General features: G+C 48.1%; 2 protein-coding genes across 10 annotated transcripts in view; one reads left to right on the top strand and one right to left on the bottom strand.

Annotated features, from left to right (window-relative positions):
* The window catches only part of TMIE (transmembrane inner ear), a 34,953-nt gene extending 33,316 nt beyond the window's left edge, over positions 1–1,637 (bottom strand). Inside the window, exon 1 of the mRNA XM_075022432.1 lies at positions 1,520–1,637. Coding sequence (XP_074878533.1) covers positions 1,520–1,618 — 99 coding nt within the window. The 5' untranslated portion in view covers positions 1,619–1,637. The remainder of the gene's footprint in view (positions 1–1,519) is intronic.
* Positions 1,638–3,175: 1,538 nt separating this feature from the next.
* Positions 3,176–17,368, top strand: part of ALS2CL (ALS2 C-terminal like) — a 49,864-nt gene continuing 35,671 nt past the window's right edge. The window contains exons 1-2 of one of the 9 annotated variants that reach the window (XM_075043680.1): positions 6,124–6,169; positions 14,998–15,154. Coding sequence is in view for 1 of the 9 variants with exons in the window: in XM_075043653.1 (XP_074899754.1) it covers positions 6,167–6,169 (3 nt within the window). In the remaining 8 variants the exon portion in view is untranslated. Of the gene's footprint in view, positions 3,244–4,779; positions 4,871–4,964; positions 5,079–6,004; positions 6,170–7,999; positions 8,039–13,455; positions 13,475–14,446; positions 14,573–14,997; positions 15,155–17,368 lie in introns of those variants that run through there. The other 8 variants (XM_075043719.1, XM_075043689.1, XM_075043672.1 and 5 more) reach the window with 8 other exon arrangements.

Here is a 17,368-nt window from a genome sequence, read left to right on the forward strand (position 1 = left end):
ATTTATCTTTGTTTTGCTTTGGCATGGGGACAATTCCTGTAAAGTGTGTGTCTGTGAAACATGATGAAAGGGAACATCTTCCTGGGGGGGCGGATGCTGTGTCTGCACGTCGCCTTGGGTTCGGCGAAGCATGTTTTGTGAAATGTGCACTGTAAGAGAAAGTTCTGCCTCGCTTGTCACCTTGAGAGCTGCTGTGGGCTGAACAGCTTGGAAAAAATGTGAAAAATGTCCACAGCATGGTGGGTATGAGTTTGTAAAGGAGTTTTAGGTTCCTGTTTGCCTTGCTGGGAATGGTATATCGTGGTCAGATAGGATGGATTAGTAGACCCATTTGAAAATCCTGAATTAAGTAACTTTAAAATGAGACGGCCAGAGCATCGGGGCAGAAGATGGACCACGGGGTGGGGATATGAACTCAGCACGGTTGTCATTGCCTCTGACATGTTGGTGATGAACTGCTAAAATTTGCAGACCAAAGGCTGCGGAGATCAGACCTGATTTGTTGCGAGGCCAGGTGAGGGGCAGGGCAGCCAGGGATGCTAAGTTTTCAAATGTTGAAAAAAATCTATTTTTATGCTAGCCTATCAGACCCCTTAACACATTCTATGCCTGTGTGGATGCATTTTCGAACAGTTTAGCTAAACCCAGAAATCTAAGCAAAGCGAGCTCTGCTGCAAGAACATGCCGCTCGTCGGCACTGCAGCACTGGGGCTCGGACCGCGGACCAATGCAGCTCCTGCCTCTAGCATGGCTCAGGCCTTAGGAAAAGTGATGAAGGGGTTGAAAGTGGCTGGGATGCAAAATTTTTGGCAGCTGTAATTCTGGGGGGGGATGTTCTTCCAGCTAGGACTCTCGCTTTTGAAACTGCTGGCAATAAGTCATAACCACTGCCGGGGCATATTCCTGGGTTGTGAAGCTGCTCTTCCCTCCTGGTTCATCGCAGCCTTACTTTGGGGAGCTGGGGCCATGGGAGAGCATCCTCATCTTCAGGGGAAAGCTCTGCAACCAAGCTGTGGGTGAGGAACATCACTTCAAAAATTAACGTTTGTGCTGAACTAGAGGAAACGAGGGAAGGCAGAAGAAGAAAAATGCAGCCCAAATGTTTAAACTTGGGCAGGTATGTCCAGGGACAGGATCCCCCAGGTCATGCCTGGTCCTTCTCCTCTTTCCCTGAGCCTCTGACGTGGGGCACTTGTTGGACATGCAGCACTGGGCTAGAAAACACTGAGCTGTGACTTTGGCCCTTTGCACTGTGTCAAGCCCTCTTTGGGGATGATAGCAGCCCTTAAGTGCTGACGGTCCTCCGCAGCAGCTACCGGCATTTTAAAAACACCTTCTTTCTAGTGCTGGGCCTGTAGAAAGCAACGAGCGTCTCCCAAAGAAGACTCTAACTCCTTGGAGCCACCTTAAATTCCCGGCTGTCTGCCCTACCTGTCCTCCCTGGGCAACACACATGGAAAAAAACCCACATTTCTGGACACCCCCGAGCCCCCAGTCTGTAAAGCAAGTTGCTCCTTACCTCAATTAACTGTGCCACGGCAGCTCTCGAGCAGGACAAGAAGAGGGAGGAAGACCTCGCCCAGGAAAGAGGATGCTGCAAGGGTGAATCCCACGCCATCTTCTCTTCCCAGAATATCTCCGAGTTCTGCTCTGTAGCCCAAAGCAGGGGAGGTTATGAATAACCCCGCCAGCTCGCAGCAGCGTTCAGCATTTACCAGAAGCGGTCGCGTGCCGTCCTGGCCCTTCTTTACTGCCTTCCTTTCTAAACCAGCAGCCACAGAGCTGACGCCGGGGAGTCATTAATTAATTAGACTGGTGTCGCTTACAGAGTGCTCTGCTGCTCCTCAAGCCGGCCTTCGTGAAGGGGGGACACGGGGAGCAAAGTAGCGCTCCGAGCTCTTGCCGCTCCCCCTGAGGAAGGCGATTCACTCATTAAGATCCCTTTTTTTTTTCTTTTTTTTTTTTCTTACAGCTGCCTGACTGATTCCAGCTCTCTTGCTCTTGTTTTTCTCCTGGCCTGTTGAGAGAATTCTCTTCCCCTAATGAAAAAGGGCTGTAAGCCAAGCTGATGCATCATCAGCATCATAGCTACCCTATCCTAGCAGAGTCCAGTGTTACTAGAGGTGAGTATTTGACATCTTGGGGTTTTAAAAGCGTCTTTCATCCCTGAAAGATCTTGTGGCTGTGTTGCTACAGTCAGCAACTTCACCCGGACTTGATCGCTAAAGGGAGCTGAAGGCAACTGGGAAGAGCACGTGCATAGCAGGTTGTAGAAGCTAAAACTGCAGGGCCGGCATCTCCGGCTCAGCTCTGCTTGAGGGGCTCCAGAAAATTGTCTGAATCAAGTGGGTAGGGAGAACACAGCTTGCGGGGGTTGAGGGACCATGGGACTTGAATTTGGACTGTCCTTCCACCAAGGAGCAAACAAAACCTTTGGCCACAAAGTGAAAAAGAGGGTCAGGAGGAGAGTGACTGGATGAACCAGGTTTACTATATTGTCCCATACTCATAACTTCTTGTAGTATTCTTTCCTGGGAGAAGCCTGGGATTTCAGGCAAGAAAACAAGGAATGAGATCCAGGAGTATTTAGTCACTCCTGCTACTGTGTTCTAGCACTTTTAGAGAACTAAGCACAATTTCAGGAAAAATAGCTCCATAGCAAATTAATATTTTACAAGCTCAAATAGGCAGGCCAGCTTTAAGGTTTGCATTACTGATTAGATTGTGAAGATTAGAGGAGGGTGGAATGATGCCAACATGCGCATTGCTCCAGAGGAGTGGCAGCCGTTCGGTTCTCTGCCGCGTCTCTGCTCGCTGCAGACTTCCACGGGGACTGCTCGCTGCCGCGTTCCCACGCGTGAGATGCTGGGAAACCGTGAGCTTGGCAAATCCGTATAAGAATTAGGTGCTGTGGAAAGGGAACGCGGGATGTTGTGTTATGAGGTCTCGTCAGCAGACAACAGACGGTGGCAGCATCGAGGCAGGGAATTATGCATCTGCCTCAGAAATCGTGCAGCTTGGTCCTCCTTTCCCAGATGAAAATCCAGTCTGGGGCTCTGAGATCCTACGCAGTCGTTCGCCAAGCTGGTTTAAATGTTTTCCAGCTTGATTTCTGAAGGAAATGGGGCTTTTGGACATGATACTTTGCTTGCCCCTCTCCTCCCTCCGCCCTACCTTCCCTCCTCTGGACTTCTAAAACTTTGCTGTTGTTTTAATCCAGCTGAATTTGGTCAAAGGATAAAGGTAGGGGAGATATTGAGGTTCTGTGCGTTTCATTTTTTTTAAAATACACACCATTGGGTAAAAAATTAAACCAGGTGTAGTCCCCATGGAAGGAAGAGAAGGATAGCATGTGGACTATTCTTGCTGGTCACCAGAGGATCTGTGCTGGGCAGAGATGCTACGACCAGCTGAGCCATGGGGAACTTTGGGTTGTGCCTGCATCTTGTTAGACACCAGCGAATGCAACTACAGGGCATAAATCCATCACAAACTGGTCTGCCGGTCCTGCTGCTTATGGGAGTGCTTCCTTCTAGAAAACATTGTCTAAGCACTAGTACTAGCCTGCTTAAGAGGAGTTTGTGGAAACACACCTGCTGCGCTCTGGGTGAAACGCAATATAAGCTCCCTAAGCCTCTGGGTTGCTATTTCCAGAGTGCAGTTTATTATTAGTGCCTTGCCCATGAGCTGGGAGTTCAGCTCTGCTCCCATCCTTTTATTTCTGGTTTCTCAAGAGGTGTGGGGTTTGGAGTTTTCTTTTTTTCATGCACTGAGCGAGTTAGACTGTGACTTTCCTGCAGCTGATGGAGAGTTATCTCCTCTCCGTGTGCTCATGAACCAGGCCTGCTGTGGCATCAAACCACTGCTGGAAAACATTTGTGCCAAGAGCTATGCAAAAATAGCACAAATAAACCTGATGGGTTTTTTTTCCAACCTCCAGATTTCTTATTCTATATATGGGACACTGAAGCAGAGTGCCTTTTTTAGTTTTCAGGGGAAAAAAACGTAGATTTCTGCAGACTCCAGACCTTTCAGCGCTTCATAACTTCATTTCAGCTTCTTTCCTTGGGACAATTTGAAAATACCCGGAGTGGGTCAGCGCAGAATCTCCTGCTGGCATTTTAAATTATAAGATTTCATGTTGGCCTTCTATTCCTTTGAGGTTTCAGGGGGGGGTTTTGTTTGTTTGGCTGGTTGGGTTTTTTTAATGACAAGGAGGACAAACTGACTATATGCGAGCATCTACTTGTAATTTGGTGATCTGACCCCTTGAGCTGGATATTTTGTAGAGAGGAAAAAAAGCATTGCAAAACTTCTGAATTTAGCAACAGTGAGGAAGTAGGCTTTGCAGAGAGAAGGGGAATTGTTGTCTTTTCCCATATACAGCCCTACCAGCAATGACCCCTCACCGGCTAAGGTTACTCATAGCCCACATCGCACATGCTGTTATGTACTCACAGATTAGTGGATGACCACCAATCTCTTAGTGAAACCACAGGCGCTGTTAAACTTGTCAGCCTCCTATTTATAGCTTGTGCCTTTTGCATCCTCTTGGGAAATAAATGAAATGTGGCTCTTGCTAAACACGCCATCTCGCCAATCACTGCGGCGCTGGCGTTGTTGCTACGCAAAAGCACGACAATGCCGTTTGGGGGAACATCGCGGTCTTCAACTCAAGCGCAGCAGCAAGAGCCCCGCGGGTGAAACTACTGAAAGGGGATGTGGCTCTTGCCTGTCTCATCTTCTCCCCCACTCTGGAGCTTCTTTGCTATCTGCCTGCATTTGGAATGATGGGCAAAGGGATGAAGAGCCATGGGGGACTTGAGGTCTCCCTGGAAATGCACCGAGCATGTAAGAAGAAAGCAGGGAAGTGAGTCTCCTTGCTTTATTCTGACTTTATTGATATTGATATCTGCCAAGTAGCTGGGATATTTTAACAGGGATTTCTAATTCAAACGTCTTTTGTGAGAAGGCCCCTGAAGAGAGAAGTTGTGTCCCCCGCATGTGCTCATGCCCACTTACATGTCGTAAACCTGTTTCCAGGCACTGTTGACGGAAACCTGAGACTGGACCGGTGGGTAACTTTCGTGCACGTCACAGCTCTGTTACACTGCTCATTCTGCTGGGTATACGCTGCTTCCCTTCCTCCACGTGCTTCAGAGCGCCTTGAAGCCGTGGCGATAGGCACCGTGCAGGGTTACAGTGTTTAGAAAGAAATAACGCTTTGCCATGCAGAACGCGTGTTCCTGAACGAGTGGGAATAAGGGATTTAGGGGAAGATGAAGGGTCTCCTTTCCTGCCCAAGCATGGGATCATCTCTGTCCAACCACCCCCAGAGCTGCCATGTCCTCCAGCAATCAATTCCAGGCTTTCTCTGCTCCCCTCGCTCTTCTCCCAGAGCAGCGAGGTCCCGAGCCCATGTGCTTGCCTGCTCTCATGGATGTTTGGAGCTTTCCAGGGACACCAGGCTCCCAGTTCCCCATCGCTCTTCAGCCCAACCATGAGCAAAGAGGAGACAGCCCCAGGGCAGGGGAAGAGAGCTGGGAGCCAGGAGAGGGGAGGAATGGATCTTCTTAAATACCTTTGGCTGCAGTTTAATCCCCAGAGCACGGTGAAATGTTTTTTCCCTTCATCTTTGCAGCTCCCCTTTAGGTAGTTTGAAGGTTGCCCTCTATCTGTGCTGACTGTGGCTAGGAAACCTCCTTTGTAGGAGAAATGCGGAGGCTGCATTTGTTTTCAGCTGGCTTCGTCATAACTTGCCTGCCTTGCGCACCGCGAAGGCACGACAAGCTTTCCCGCAGAGCTGAAGGCAAACTCAGGAACACCCCTAATGCTTGCCTACGGGGAACGGCAGCCACATCACCCGTCTGTGGCTGCCGTTTCCCTTTAAATTCTCTAAAAGCCATTCAAGTGTTGAGTTGCTCACTGAAATTTAATGTGGAGACTGGCCAAGCGATGGCAGCCTGCCAGGGGTTTCCATGTCTACCAAGAATGTTTTGCAGTGCACCTTGGGAGAGGAACATTACTTCCTTGAATTATTTTTTTTTTTTTTTCCCCTCCCCTTAAAGTGAGTAAATAAGCAGCTGAAAATTTAAAGCAGGCAGCTTTCATCACCAGCTCCTCTTTCCATTCACATGGCTACATACCCTGGCTGACAGGTCAACCCATGGTAAGACGGACTTTTTGCTCAGGTGGCGTTCGGCTGCTGGGAGATGCTGCTAAACTGTTGTTGAATTGGTCTTGTGGGAGATTGTGGTCCTATTGCAAAATATTTGGCTCTGTGCCACGATGAAGATCAGGGGGGTTACAGCTTTGGAAATGGGGTGATGTTCAGTGCGTGGAAGTGTCTCTCTCCAAAGTTTATTGCTTGGGTATTTTGTAGGGTTAGGAAAGGATGCCTCCATGTTTAAAACATAAGACAATTTGGGCAGGCTGTGAATTCAGCAAAATCCTGCCGTCTCTGCCTCTGTAAAACAGGAATGTTGCTCGTTTCCTACTTGCACTGAGGCAAATATTCACAAAATCCGTCCCAGTGCTGATGGGACATGCGCTGCGGGAGCGGGATACAATGGTGTGATTCACTGCAACACTGTGGGCAAGTGCCTTTGTTTCTCCGGCACCGTGTCTCCGGGCGGTTGGACTTCTCATGTAGCCGACGTGCCTCGCAGTTGCAGGTGGCTTCCAGCCCAGTGGGTCAGGGCTGTCCCCATTTAGCCACTGAAGTGAGAGGTTGGACGCAGCCAGCGTGGTGCCGTGGGAAGGTTGCTCAAAGGCAAGGAGAGGACCACTGATCTCAGGTGGCCACAGAGAGAAGGTCATCTCCTGGTTTGCTCTGCCTCCAGGGACAGTGTCGCAGTCACTCGTCATTGCTCTTACAGCAAAGGTGGGTTGCTGATGGCTGCCTGGTCTATGCTGCTGTCTCAGTGGGGATTTGAGAACCGAGAGAGATAGGAATGGGGGGGGAGACTGGGCCGATACTTGCTCTGCTCTTCAGAGTTGCTCATGTGCTGGCTGGCACTCATCATCTTCTCCCATGCTGCCTGTAATTGAGGAGAGCCTTTCCCAGCCCTCTCAAATCAAATGGTGGCTTTCTCAGGAGGCACCCATAAAACTCGTCTGGGCGATGGGGGGGACTGGTCTTGGCCACAAGAAATGTCTCATGCGTTAAGAAAGAAAATCTAGTTGACTTCTGCTCTCCATCCTCCTTCAGTGAGTCTCTCGCCTATCTGTAGCTTGGCACCCTTGCTCCTCTTTCATAACGCCACATGCCAGATGCCTCTGGCTATCGGATTGCTCTGATCCACCGACTGGTTGTATCTGAGATAGCTTGCCAAGGAATGGGAACAAGGCCCCAGCGTTGCAGCTGGGGTTGTGCCACCCTGCTCGGAGCGTTTGGAAGAGCCCTGGTAAAAGTCACCGTCCTCCTGCAGTCAAGCACTGCAGACCTCTGTGCTGTTCTGCAGCGCGAAAGATTCGTGCAATTAAGTACTTGCTTATCTCACTGGTACGTCTTCTCTGCTCCAGCTCAGACAAATTTTCATGTCATTTTCAGAGCCAGAAGGGTTGTAATCGTGCTGCTACAATGAAAGAGCAATACAATGCTGCTTTTATTATTACACAGTTTTCTGGAGACTTATCCATCCAACTAACCACTGAGAGGCTCATGGTTTCAGATAAATTTGCATAGAGGAAGAAGCTGTTCTGAGCTGAAAGATGACAGCTTGGTGCTAGCACAGGAAAGCAGGTTTCTTTGTGTCTGTTTGCCTGTTTTCTAGCTTCCTGCATGTATAGCAGCTCTTATGGAATTGGGACTGACTGACAGAGGCAGTTTTCCTTTTTAGCAAGGCCTTTGGTTAGACAAGCTACCACAGAGCAGTAAATAGTTTGGAATCGTGAGTCATGTTTCATTCTTGTAACTAAGTGGGCATCATGGGTTTATTTAAAAAAGGCTTCATTGTTTCTGTATTTGTTGTTACAGAGAAGTAATCAAGTAGAGTCCCGGCGGATTTCTTGGATTGGCCAGCTGTCACTGTCGAAGGTAGCTGCTCTAAGGACTGGTATTTCTGTTTTGTTCTGTGGAGTGAGAATTAGAATTGCTTTACTGAGCAGTAAGCACATTAGTCGTGTAATGCCACGTAGTATGGTGTCCCAAATGAGCTTGTATCTTTGGATATGATATGGGACTCGGTGCGCTTGCAGAGGTGCTTGGTGTCTTCCCAAAGTGTCTGTAAACCATATGGGCTTTCCGAAGTTCCAAGAGCAATGTAGCACCCTGACCTTTGGATGGCAGCTACGGCCGGATGGATGGGCATCTTGACTTGCCCCTCTGCCCTCAGGGTAGAAGCAAGTACCACAGGTCACACAGAGGGGGACACACCTTGAAATGGTGACCATCCCCACCATGACCATCTAGTTCTCCTGCCTTGGCAGCCTAATCTTCTGTGCTGTGTAGGACAGGGGGAGGATGGGACCAGTAGGCGCAGCTCATGATACACAGTTTCAGCACCACCTCGTTGCAGCTGGAGTTTGTCCAACAGCCTAAGGAACTGGTACAGCTTGACTAACAGGCACAAGGAGACATGTTACTCTTGGGTACTTTTTGGTCCTTGGATCAGGGCCAAAGTTTTGTCCCTTATGGTGGTGGCCAGAGTGCTCCTGTTTGGTTTTGCCCCTTTCCAGCTCTTCCTTACCCTAAAGAGAACCAGGTGTTACCTGGTGAAAGCCTTCAGCCAACAGCTACTGTCTGTCCAGGGTCTTGTCAATGCGTTGGATGACCTTGGACTTCTACAACTTACTTAAAGGTGTAGTGAGTCCCTGCTAGTGATGGACCTTTGGCAATGCTGGTGCTAAGAACTGGGTCTGCCACCAACCAGGCACTGCATGGACATGTCATCAGAGACAGTCCCAGGACCAACTGCTGTCTATCAGAGGAGAGCACAGGTGGAGTGGACTTGCCAAAGGTCATGGAAACATCTGGGCAAATGGTATTTACTTCATTTGGCTGCTGAACTACAGCTGAAATGTCTTGACTGTGCACACTTCCAGGGATTAACTCTTGACTCTTCAAGCTGAGAGCCTGCATGGGATCAATACTGAGACATTTAGTTTGTGTCTGAGCTCTCCATCTAGCTGACACTGAGACTGGAGGTTGTAGGAAGAGTCAGTCTCTTAACTTTGTATGGGGCTTTGCTACTTAAGGAAATGAGTGTGGTAAAGAAAGTTGTTGAGTACATATCAATATCTTTTCCATGGCTTGTCTTTTACATTCGTTCTGTGCCTGTCTTGCTCCTGGCCAGTCTTGTGCTGTGATCTGTCCCTGGTCTTGTCTGATATCTCCGTCTCTCATGGACAGGAATACAGATGCAAACAAATGACTGTTTGCAGTTGTCTGATACCTGAATTCTTCTGTCCATCCTGACGTGAGTCTGGAGAATTTCTACAAGTGTTTGATTTCTACACTGTTTTATTGCTGAGTGGTAGCTCAGATGTACAAAACATGTCTGTACCCATTGTTGATCCCAGTTTCTTGTTCCTTGTTTTCTGTTCGCTCCTGCCTTGCGTGCCTCTCTTACCCTTTAGGGAAAAGGCTTGTGTTGCCTCAGTGAAAAGAATCGGGACAAGTTTGATTATCAAGAAGATTGTGAAACTTCTTTTGCATGAGATATGAATAATTGCACACTTAGCTCCTGTTTCCATGCATAGTTTCCCAATGGCATGCACAAATACTGTGCTTCTGGGCTTGCAAGGCACACGAGTTAGAGAGTACGTGCTTGGATCAGACATCCACCTCTATGTTAGAGTCCCCTGAGTGAATCTGAGTACTTCAGCTTGTTGCTTCCATCTGGGGTGGGTGCTGTGTCTGCTCTTTAGCTGGCTAAAGCATAACAGATCCAATGAGGTCCCAGCTGCTATGGCTGCCCTATTCCTTGCCAAAGCCTCAGATGATGCTGTGGCATGCCTGTAGCAAGGCAGCAGAAATATCAAGTCAGAGGTAGCTGAGGTTATGGGCCTGGTGCCATCTTAGATTTTCATTGCATCCTCCATCTTCCAACTCAGTCCTCTTTTACTTGACACCAATGTGCATCTGAAACTCTTGGGATGTCTTAAGCGAAGCTGCCAATTTTTTTAAAATAGCTTTTTGGAAGGAAAAGAAAGCTATATGATACTGGGATTTATGTTAGGGGGAACTATCTTTTGTTAGAGGAAAAAAAAAAGGTTTATTTTTCTCATGTCTTCAAACAGCCTCTACCTAATGGTAAGCAGCAGTTGAGGTTTCACTGAGTGATGCCGTGGGAATGGGAGGCTGCAGGCTGTTTGCTGCTGCTCTGGAGCATGCTTCAGTAACCCCGTATCAGAGCTGGTATAGTCAAGGACATTCTTGTAAATGAGTCACAAAGCAGCTATTTCCAGAATGGTTGGTTCTTGTAACATGGGGTGGTATTGCTCCGGTGATAGAAAGATGTGCTGGCCAACAGAGCTGGCTCAGCATCACTGGCCCCAGAACGCAAGAATTTGCCTGGGACCTAGTTTCAGCAGAGGAACCTGGGCTATAAATAGGCTTTGGTTAAAATAAAATAAAAACTCCTTGATGGAAAAGACAACTTGTTTCAGGAAAGCTATATTTGGAGGAAACTATGAGGGTGGTGAGACACTGGAATAGGTTGCCCAGAGAAGTTGTAGATGCCTCATCATCGGAAGTGTTCAAAGTCAGGTTGGACGGGGCTTTGAACAACCTGATCTAGCAAAAGGTGTCCCTGCCAAAGGGGTTGGACTAGGTGATCCTTAAAGATCCCTTCCAACCCAAACCATTCTATAATTCTATGAAAGGACACATTTTCTCACGAGGTACAAATTAGGGTGAGAATTGGTGGAGGTTTCTATTCTTGTGGCTAAAAACCCTAAGCAGGAAGAGCAAGGTGAACTCCTTCTCTTAGAGTTTCCTTGATCAAACCTAGTTTGGTATTTCTAGAGGGGTAAACGCTTTTAATTGCCATAGGTGGTTGAATGCCAATTTGCTGTGCCATCTATTTAAGGGCAGACCCCTTGGAGACAGTATGTTCGGTGCCACTGCACTGCAACTGCCTCTCCCCAATCCCTTGAGTAGATGTTTCTAGTGACGGTGTTAAGCCTAGCTTTAATCTGTGTTACCCAGAGTGACACACGCAAGCATAGGAAACAAAGACTTAAAACTGAGGTCAAGCAGGAGAGCAAAATATAAAGCCTGAACCACCTGATATTGCTATGTGTAGACAAATGTTAGTAGCATGCCCTAAGCTCCTGGCTAGGAACCATATCACATGCTCTGTGTTTAAGATCTGTGGCTGTGGATAGCCAGCAACAATTTCATTAATAATGATCTGGTCAGATAATGGGAGAGAGACCTAGAGCTGATAGGGAAGATTCCTGAAGACTTCTGTAGAAAACCACTGTGTTTATTAAATAAAAACTGTTAGTAGAAGCAGCTTAGTTCTGACAAAACTCCAGGTGTAGACTCCTTTTTTCAAAAAGAAAAGCTGCATCTGTCAATGTGCCCCTGATTGTTGCTATTGTTGTTTCATTTTTTACGATTGAAAGTCTCTGAGGTGTACATTTTTTTTTTTTACTTCAAGTTTTGAAACCAACAGGACTCTTTGTGTTCAGGTTGATCAGGACTAAAACTTACCTATTTGCAAAATATGTCTTTGGGTATGTTCTTTTTCCCCCCTGAATCAGAGCAGGATGGGGAAGCAATTGCAGTATTACATTTACAAGATGAGAAGCATGTCTCATACACAGCCTTAGATGCTCTTGAAACATCTGTGTCCTCATCGCTGTCCTGTCTACTGCAGAAATGTTCTGGACAGCAGAGCACTATTGACACTTACCCTTTAGCAGTCTTTACCTTAAGAAATACTAACTGTCTATACAATATAGGTGATGGACCATGCTGTGTCTCACCCTCCATATCCAACCCAGACCTAATCTGGTCTTAAAGGCTGAATGTAAAGATGTCCACAGGGTGCTGAAGGTTCGCATCATGGATGCAGAGGAGTCAGAGCGGTCCTAGCTCTAGCATGGCTTCGTGGTTGCTCAAGTAGCAGCAAATCACTGTCATTTTTTGCCCAGTGTTTTAAGGCAAAGCAACGAGAATTCATGCTGTAACCTGTTAGCAGATGGTGGCAATTATCCTGGCCTGGAAGCTGGAGGTCTTATCTCTGTTGAGGACAGCACGTAGGGGGCAGGAATGTGAAGCTGTTCAGAGGAAGATAAATTAAAATCTTGGCTGTCTGGTTTGCTGTCCATCCAAAGGAGCAAGGGTGATTAGGGCTGGGGAGAAGTGGGAGAGGAGGAAAAGCAGCAAACGAGTAGGGGTGTACTGAGAATGGGGCCGCAGAGATCATGACTTGTGTTGCCCACACCCAGGAGGGATGTCTCAGAGCTGAAACGCTGATGCAAACATCAGGACCTGGGGCTTCTGCTGCTGCTCCTTGGGGCTAAGGCTGAGAAGCAGCCTGGAGGTCTCAGACCAAACACGACAGTTGTGCAAATTCTGAGCATTTCCAGAGAACTAGCTGAGTGACTGGAAACAGAATTCTGCTGAGGAAACAAAAGCAAAAGTAAAAGAGGTGTCCCAAACCAAACCTTTTACACCCCTCTGTGTCAACACAGTTTCAACACAGCTTTACCGGACTGGGGTTGAAGACGGGAAAAATATGAATCCAAAGCCGCTGGACCAGAACTGTACAGAAACAAGCCACAAAGCTGACAGAGCTTGAGACCCAGACCCAAATGCAGTCAGTGGGTTGAACCAGAAGACCTTAGATGTAAGGTTGGTTCTCCAGTGTCCATCCCCCCTGGTGTGGAGCAGAGCCCCTAGGCCTTTCACGCAATGCCACAGGGGAGCTGGAGATTCCCAAACCTTCCAGCTCCATAGGGAAACGCTCAGCACTGGGATCTCTGAAAACCTCCCCTCTTTCTGGAGGGGTAGGCGTTATCATAAGCTCTGCCAGGGAGCAATCTCCATCCATATAGGATCTGGAGGCTGGCAAGTCCTCCTGGGCTCAGGCACCTATGCAAAGACTTTGAAAGGACTTGAGGCACCTGTCTGTCATCTAGTCCCTTGTGGGTGAGCACTCCCTCAGCGTGTGGAAAATCTGATTTCGATCCAAATTTTGGACTGGAAGAAAAAAGGTCTGTAATTGTGCCAAAGTCCTGATCACCAGCTCTTTGGCTTTGCAGCTTGCAGAGCAGGTAGGAGGCCGGCAGTGAGCTCATTGCTCGCTCATCCTTCCCGTTCCCTGGCTGCATCCTTCCCCAGTATCGTTCCCCGCTGTGTGTGATATTTGCTGCTCTGGGGGTTGCTGCTCTGCCTGCCCGTACAGTGTAAACCATTGTGTTGCGGCAGACAGTGAGTTATGGGCACATCCATCTCTGAAAAGACCCCAGGAGTCCGGGAAGGAAGTCAACCCAACAGAAGAACCTCTCCGAACAAAAGGTGATTGAGGCATCTCTTGTCTCCTGTTACACCCTGAGCATCCTTCCTATAGAAAATGACTTGTCCTGATCCCTCAGCCCAGTAAGTTCGAATAGGTTGTAATAGTCCTTGAAATCCTATAGCTGGGGAGAAGGCAAGCTGCTGAGTCGTAACGTGTCGGAGTGCCTGGGAAAGAATGGGGCTTTGTTAGTGCTCTTCAGCAAAAGGGGAGGGCATGGGGCTTTTGTCAGGCAGCGTATCTGCTTTTTCTGGTGTGGAGAGCGAGTGCATGGTGGCGGCTGCTGCTTTGACAAAACGCTTGTGGGGATTTGCTGGAATTGGGGATCAGATGGAAAAATGCTTTTGTGCTTTCGGGGGGTGGCTGCGCTCCAGTAGATGGGCTGGGGAGGACTCCGGGTCCTCCTGATAGATGGACTTGGGGATTTGGGGTTTGGTTTTAGGGTTTTTTTTAGAAGGACGGGAAAGAGTTACTGGTGGCCGAGGTGTAGCAGAGGACGGACTTTGCATGCATCGCGTGCGGGCTGTCACACGCTCTCGGCAGCAGGCTCTGAATAGCAGGAAACGTCCCGTTTCCCAGGGTTTCCGTCTGTGAGCTACAGTAAGCGCAGAAGTCGCACGAGGGGAGAGACTGGCAGAACAAGGAAAAAAAAAAAACAAAACACAGGAGCTTCATTTGACAAACTGCTGTGGGAGTGCACTCTAGGTGAAAAGGGATTAGAGCTGAGACATGCCGCTGTGCAAAGAAAAACACATCCTCTCCTTGTCCTTTTCAGTTTCCTGTATTTTAAGTTTCCCCGACACACGAGCTGCAAGAGCAGAGATCGCAAAACTTCTTGTCCTTCTAAAAAGGCAAATAACAAGCAATTGCTTTAGAAACCCTATTAGCACAGGTTTCGTAATTGTCTCTGTGGGTGTCTCATCTAATGAACAGGCCCAGATCTGTGTTTCAGCAAACGAGGCGGCTAGATGTGGGAGGGAGAGGTGGGAGGGGAGAGCGGCCGCTCTGGGAGCACCGAGTATTTCAGGACTCGGAACCTCGCAGGAGCTGCTGCCGTAGCATTTACCACGGGGGAATTTTAATTGGCTGCTTTATGCAAGGTACGTTGCTCTCCGCGCTGGTTATTTCTGGGGTTTGTGACCAGCGTTTGTTGGTTGGTTGGTTTCCCGTTGATCCAGAGGCTTGGCTTTTATGTTTAGCCGTGTACTGTAGGAGGGGTGTAAGGTTAGCCTTAGCAGGCTGATTGGGCTGCTGAAGGTAACGTGCTGTGAGTAAAAGTCCTGAGGCAGAGTAAAGTTTGGGAGTGTTTCCTACAGGTAGAAATTTTACCTTTGCAAGTGACCAAAGGTGTGGAATGCATTTTCCTGGAGTGTAAAACCCACTCGCGTGCACCCCTGTGCTTTTATCTAGACAGCACGCTGGCCTTGCATAAAGAAGGTACGTTGTCTTTAAAGTATTTAATTCCCAGTATGGTCTAGACTTGAGGCGTTAAATCCTCTGCTTGCTCTCATCTTGTATTTTCCAGAACGGGACGATGGAGAAGCCTGTGCACGCGCGGTCGCTCTCCTGCAGGCAGCTGCCTGATCCTGTGTGTGTTGGGGCTTGCTCCTGTTCCGAGGGAGGGATTTTCCCCCTGTGCCAGGCGAGCAGGCAGCTTCATCTGGCAACACGAGCCTGATGAAGTAAGGCTGGAAACCATGCATTCACGTTGGGGTTGCATGGCTTGCCTGGCAGAGTAAGGAAACCAATACCCAACTAATTAGTCAGGGTGAGAAAGGCTGATAAGCTCGCCTGGGTTTCTGCAAGGGAGGGAAGTGGTCAAAAGCTTGCAGGTGTCTTAGGTGATAAGTGAAAAGTCTGGGTCAAAGGCCCAATTATAGGGGAACAGTAAGACACTTAAGACCTTTAAAAAGTAACAAACAACTATGTGTTTAGAGCCAGAAGAGGAGGAGCTGCAGCTCACAGGAGGGACTGTTTTTAAACTTTAGCTTAGTTTAATTTGGACCTGAACCAAAGCTGTGTCTCTTTGTCTGTGGAAATTTCCTATGGTCTGGAAGCTTCCTAGACCTTGCAGCTGCTCCCTGAACTTGATAGTTTCATTACTGCCGCTGCAATGACTTCAATTCCCAATGAGCTGGAAGACAAGGGTTTTGAGGATCTGCAAGGAAACCAGGCAGAATTGTCTGTCAAGACCCTGCCTTCAATTTAGACCCTTGCCTTGCATTTTGGAGGCAAACAATATCAGCAAGTTGAAGAGGGATAAGATGATAAGATAAATTCAGTGGCAACAGGTCCGTAGGCAGATACTAGGAAAAGGGTCGCACCCTTTGAGATCTCTAATGCAACAGTTGGTTGTTGGGGGAATACAAGAGGAATGGACCTCAGAAAGTGGCCAAGCTTCTGCTTGTTCTCCAAGTAACAGCTCTTACTCTTACTGCGAGACTAGCTAGACCACTAGCCTGGCCTGGTCGGGTATTGTTTACATTCCTGTTGAATTGCAAAGGGCTCATGCAAAGCACTTTGAACTCAACAAACAGGAAATTTCTTGTGAAAGAGTTTTGTCAGAGCTTTGACCAGCTCTTCAGGTCATCAAAAGACTTGGCTTTTGGCACTCCAAGCACCTCGGTGAACTGCGGTGTCTCGGAATGATGATCAGAGGTTAGGAATCACCGGGCGACTCTTTGCAGGTCCGTCCTGCCTTCAGTGGCTTGTAATTTGTCCTCCAAGAGCACCTGAAGGGTTTGATGAAACACTAGAAGCTTCCCACTACACTCAGTCTTTGGTAAAGGCCTTGGGCACTAGAGGAGAAAGGAGGAAAAATTTGGCAGTTCTTCCGTCGGGATTGTCGTTAATGTTCCTGGATTTGAGTGAGTTTAAGGAACCCAAACAGAAAGCAGAGAAAAGCTGGGTGCAGGGATTAAACTAATCCAAGCAAGTAATTTTTTTATCCATTCCCATTCCTTTGTACGGACTTCAGCACTGCCCTGTTTCTGGCAGGTATTGGGGATCCTGCGAAGGGCCAAGGCTTTGCATGGGTCACTTGGTGGGGCAGATCTGGGAGGTTTTGTAAGTGGGATTTTGTAGTGGCACGTTGTTATCTTTTGGAGATTGCCTCTAGTGTAAGGAAACATCTGTGAGCTGGGAGGAGAGGTAAGTAGTGGTGTCAGAAGGCAGGGCAGCTAGAAGATGGATCCAGAGTCTCATTTGTGAATATTTGCTGGAGCCAGACATCTCAAAAGTGGCTATTGTCCCAGTTTTATCATGATTCTCTGTCTTCTGTCACCGAGGAAGTGAAATGCCCTCTGGTCGTACTCAAGTTCTGGAGGTGCTGAGTGGAGAGGGTGGTTCAGGGGGATGACACCACTATACATTGGACTCCACATCATCTGTGAAGCAGTTCTGCTACCAGCTCTCCCGTTGTCCCAAGGGACACTCCTCTGATATTGTTTGTGCCTCTGGGTTGGTTTTCAGGCTGTAATTCAGACTCTGATACTTGGGGTCTGACTCAAAACTGCTTCGATATAGATGGTATCACATATTCTAATCCCCAGATTTGTAGCACTCTGTCATTCTTGCTTTTTGAGGCCGTGCTGAAATCCCATTTGCTTTGGAAAAGCAGAGTGGGCGTATTGGGAGTATGAGACCAAGGGAGAGGAGCTCCTGCTCCCAAAGCTGCTACCAGAGCTGTGACACAAAAGTTGTCCCTAGCTATTATCTTCTGTCTTTCCCATATTTCTACTCCAATGGAGAATTATTGAGTTCTCTCTTCTCATGATCTCCTTTCCTTTGCTGCCTCCAGACAACCTGTATTTGTTTCAGGTTTGGCTTGGAGTTTCATCCAGTGACCCCAAGTCATTCTGTGTTGCGTATGAGTTGCTGGGTCAAAATAGTTATGC

The sequence above is a fragment of the Buteo buteo genome, chromosome 2 (assembly GCF_964188355.1).
Source record: "Buteo buteo chromosome 2, bButBut1.hap1.1, whole genome shotgun sequence".
Taxonomy (NCBI): Eukaryota; Metazoa; Chordata; class Aves; order Accipitriformes; family Accipitridae; genus Buteo; species Buteo buteo.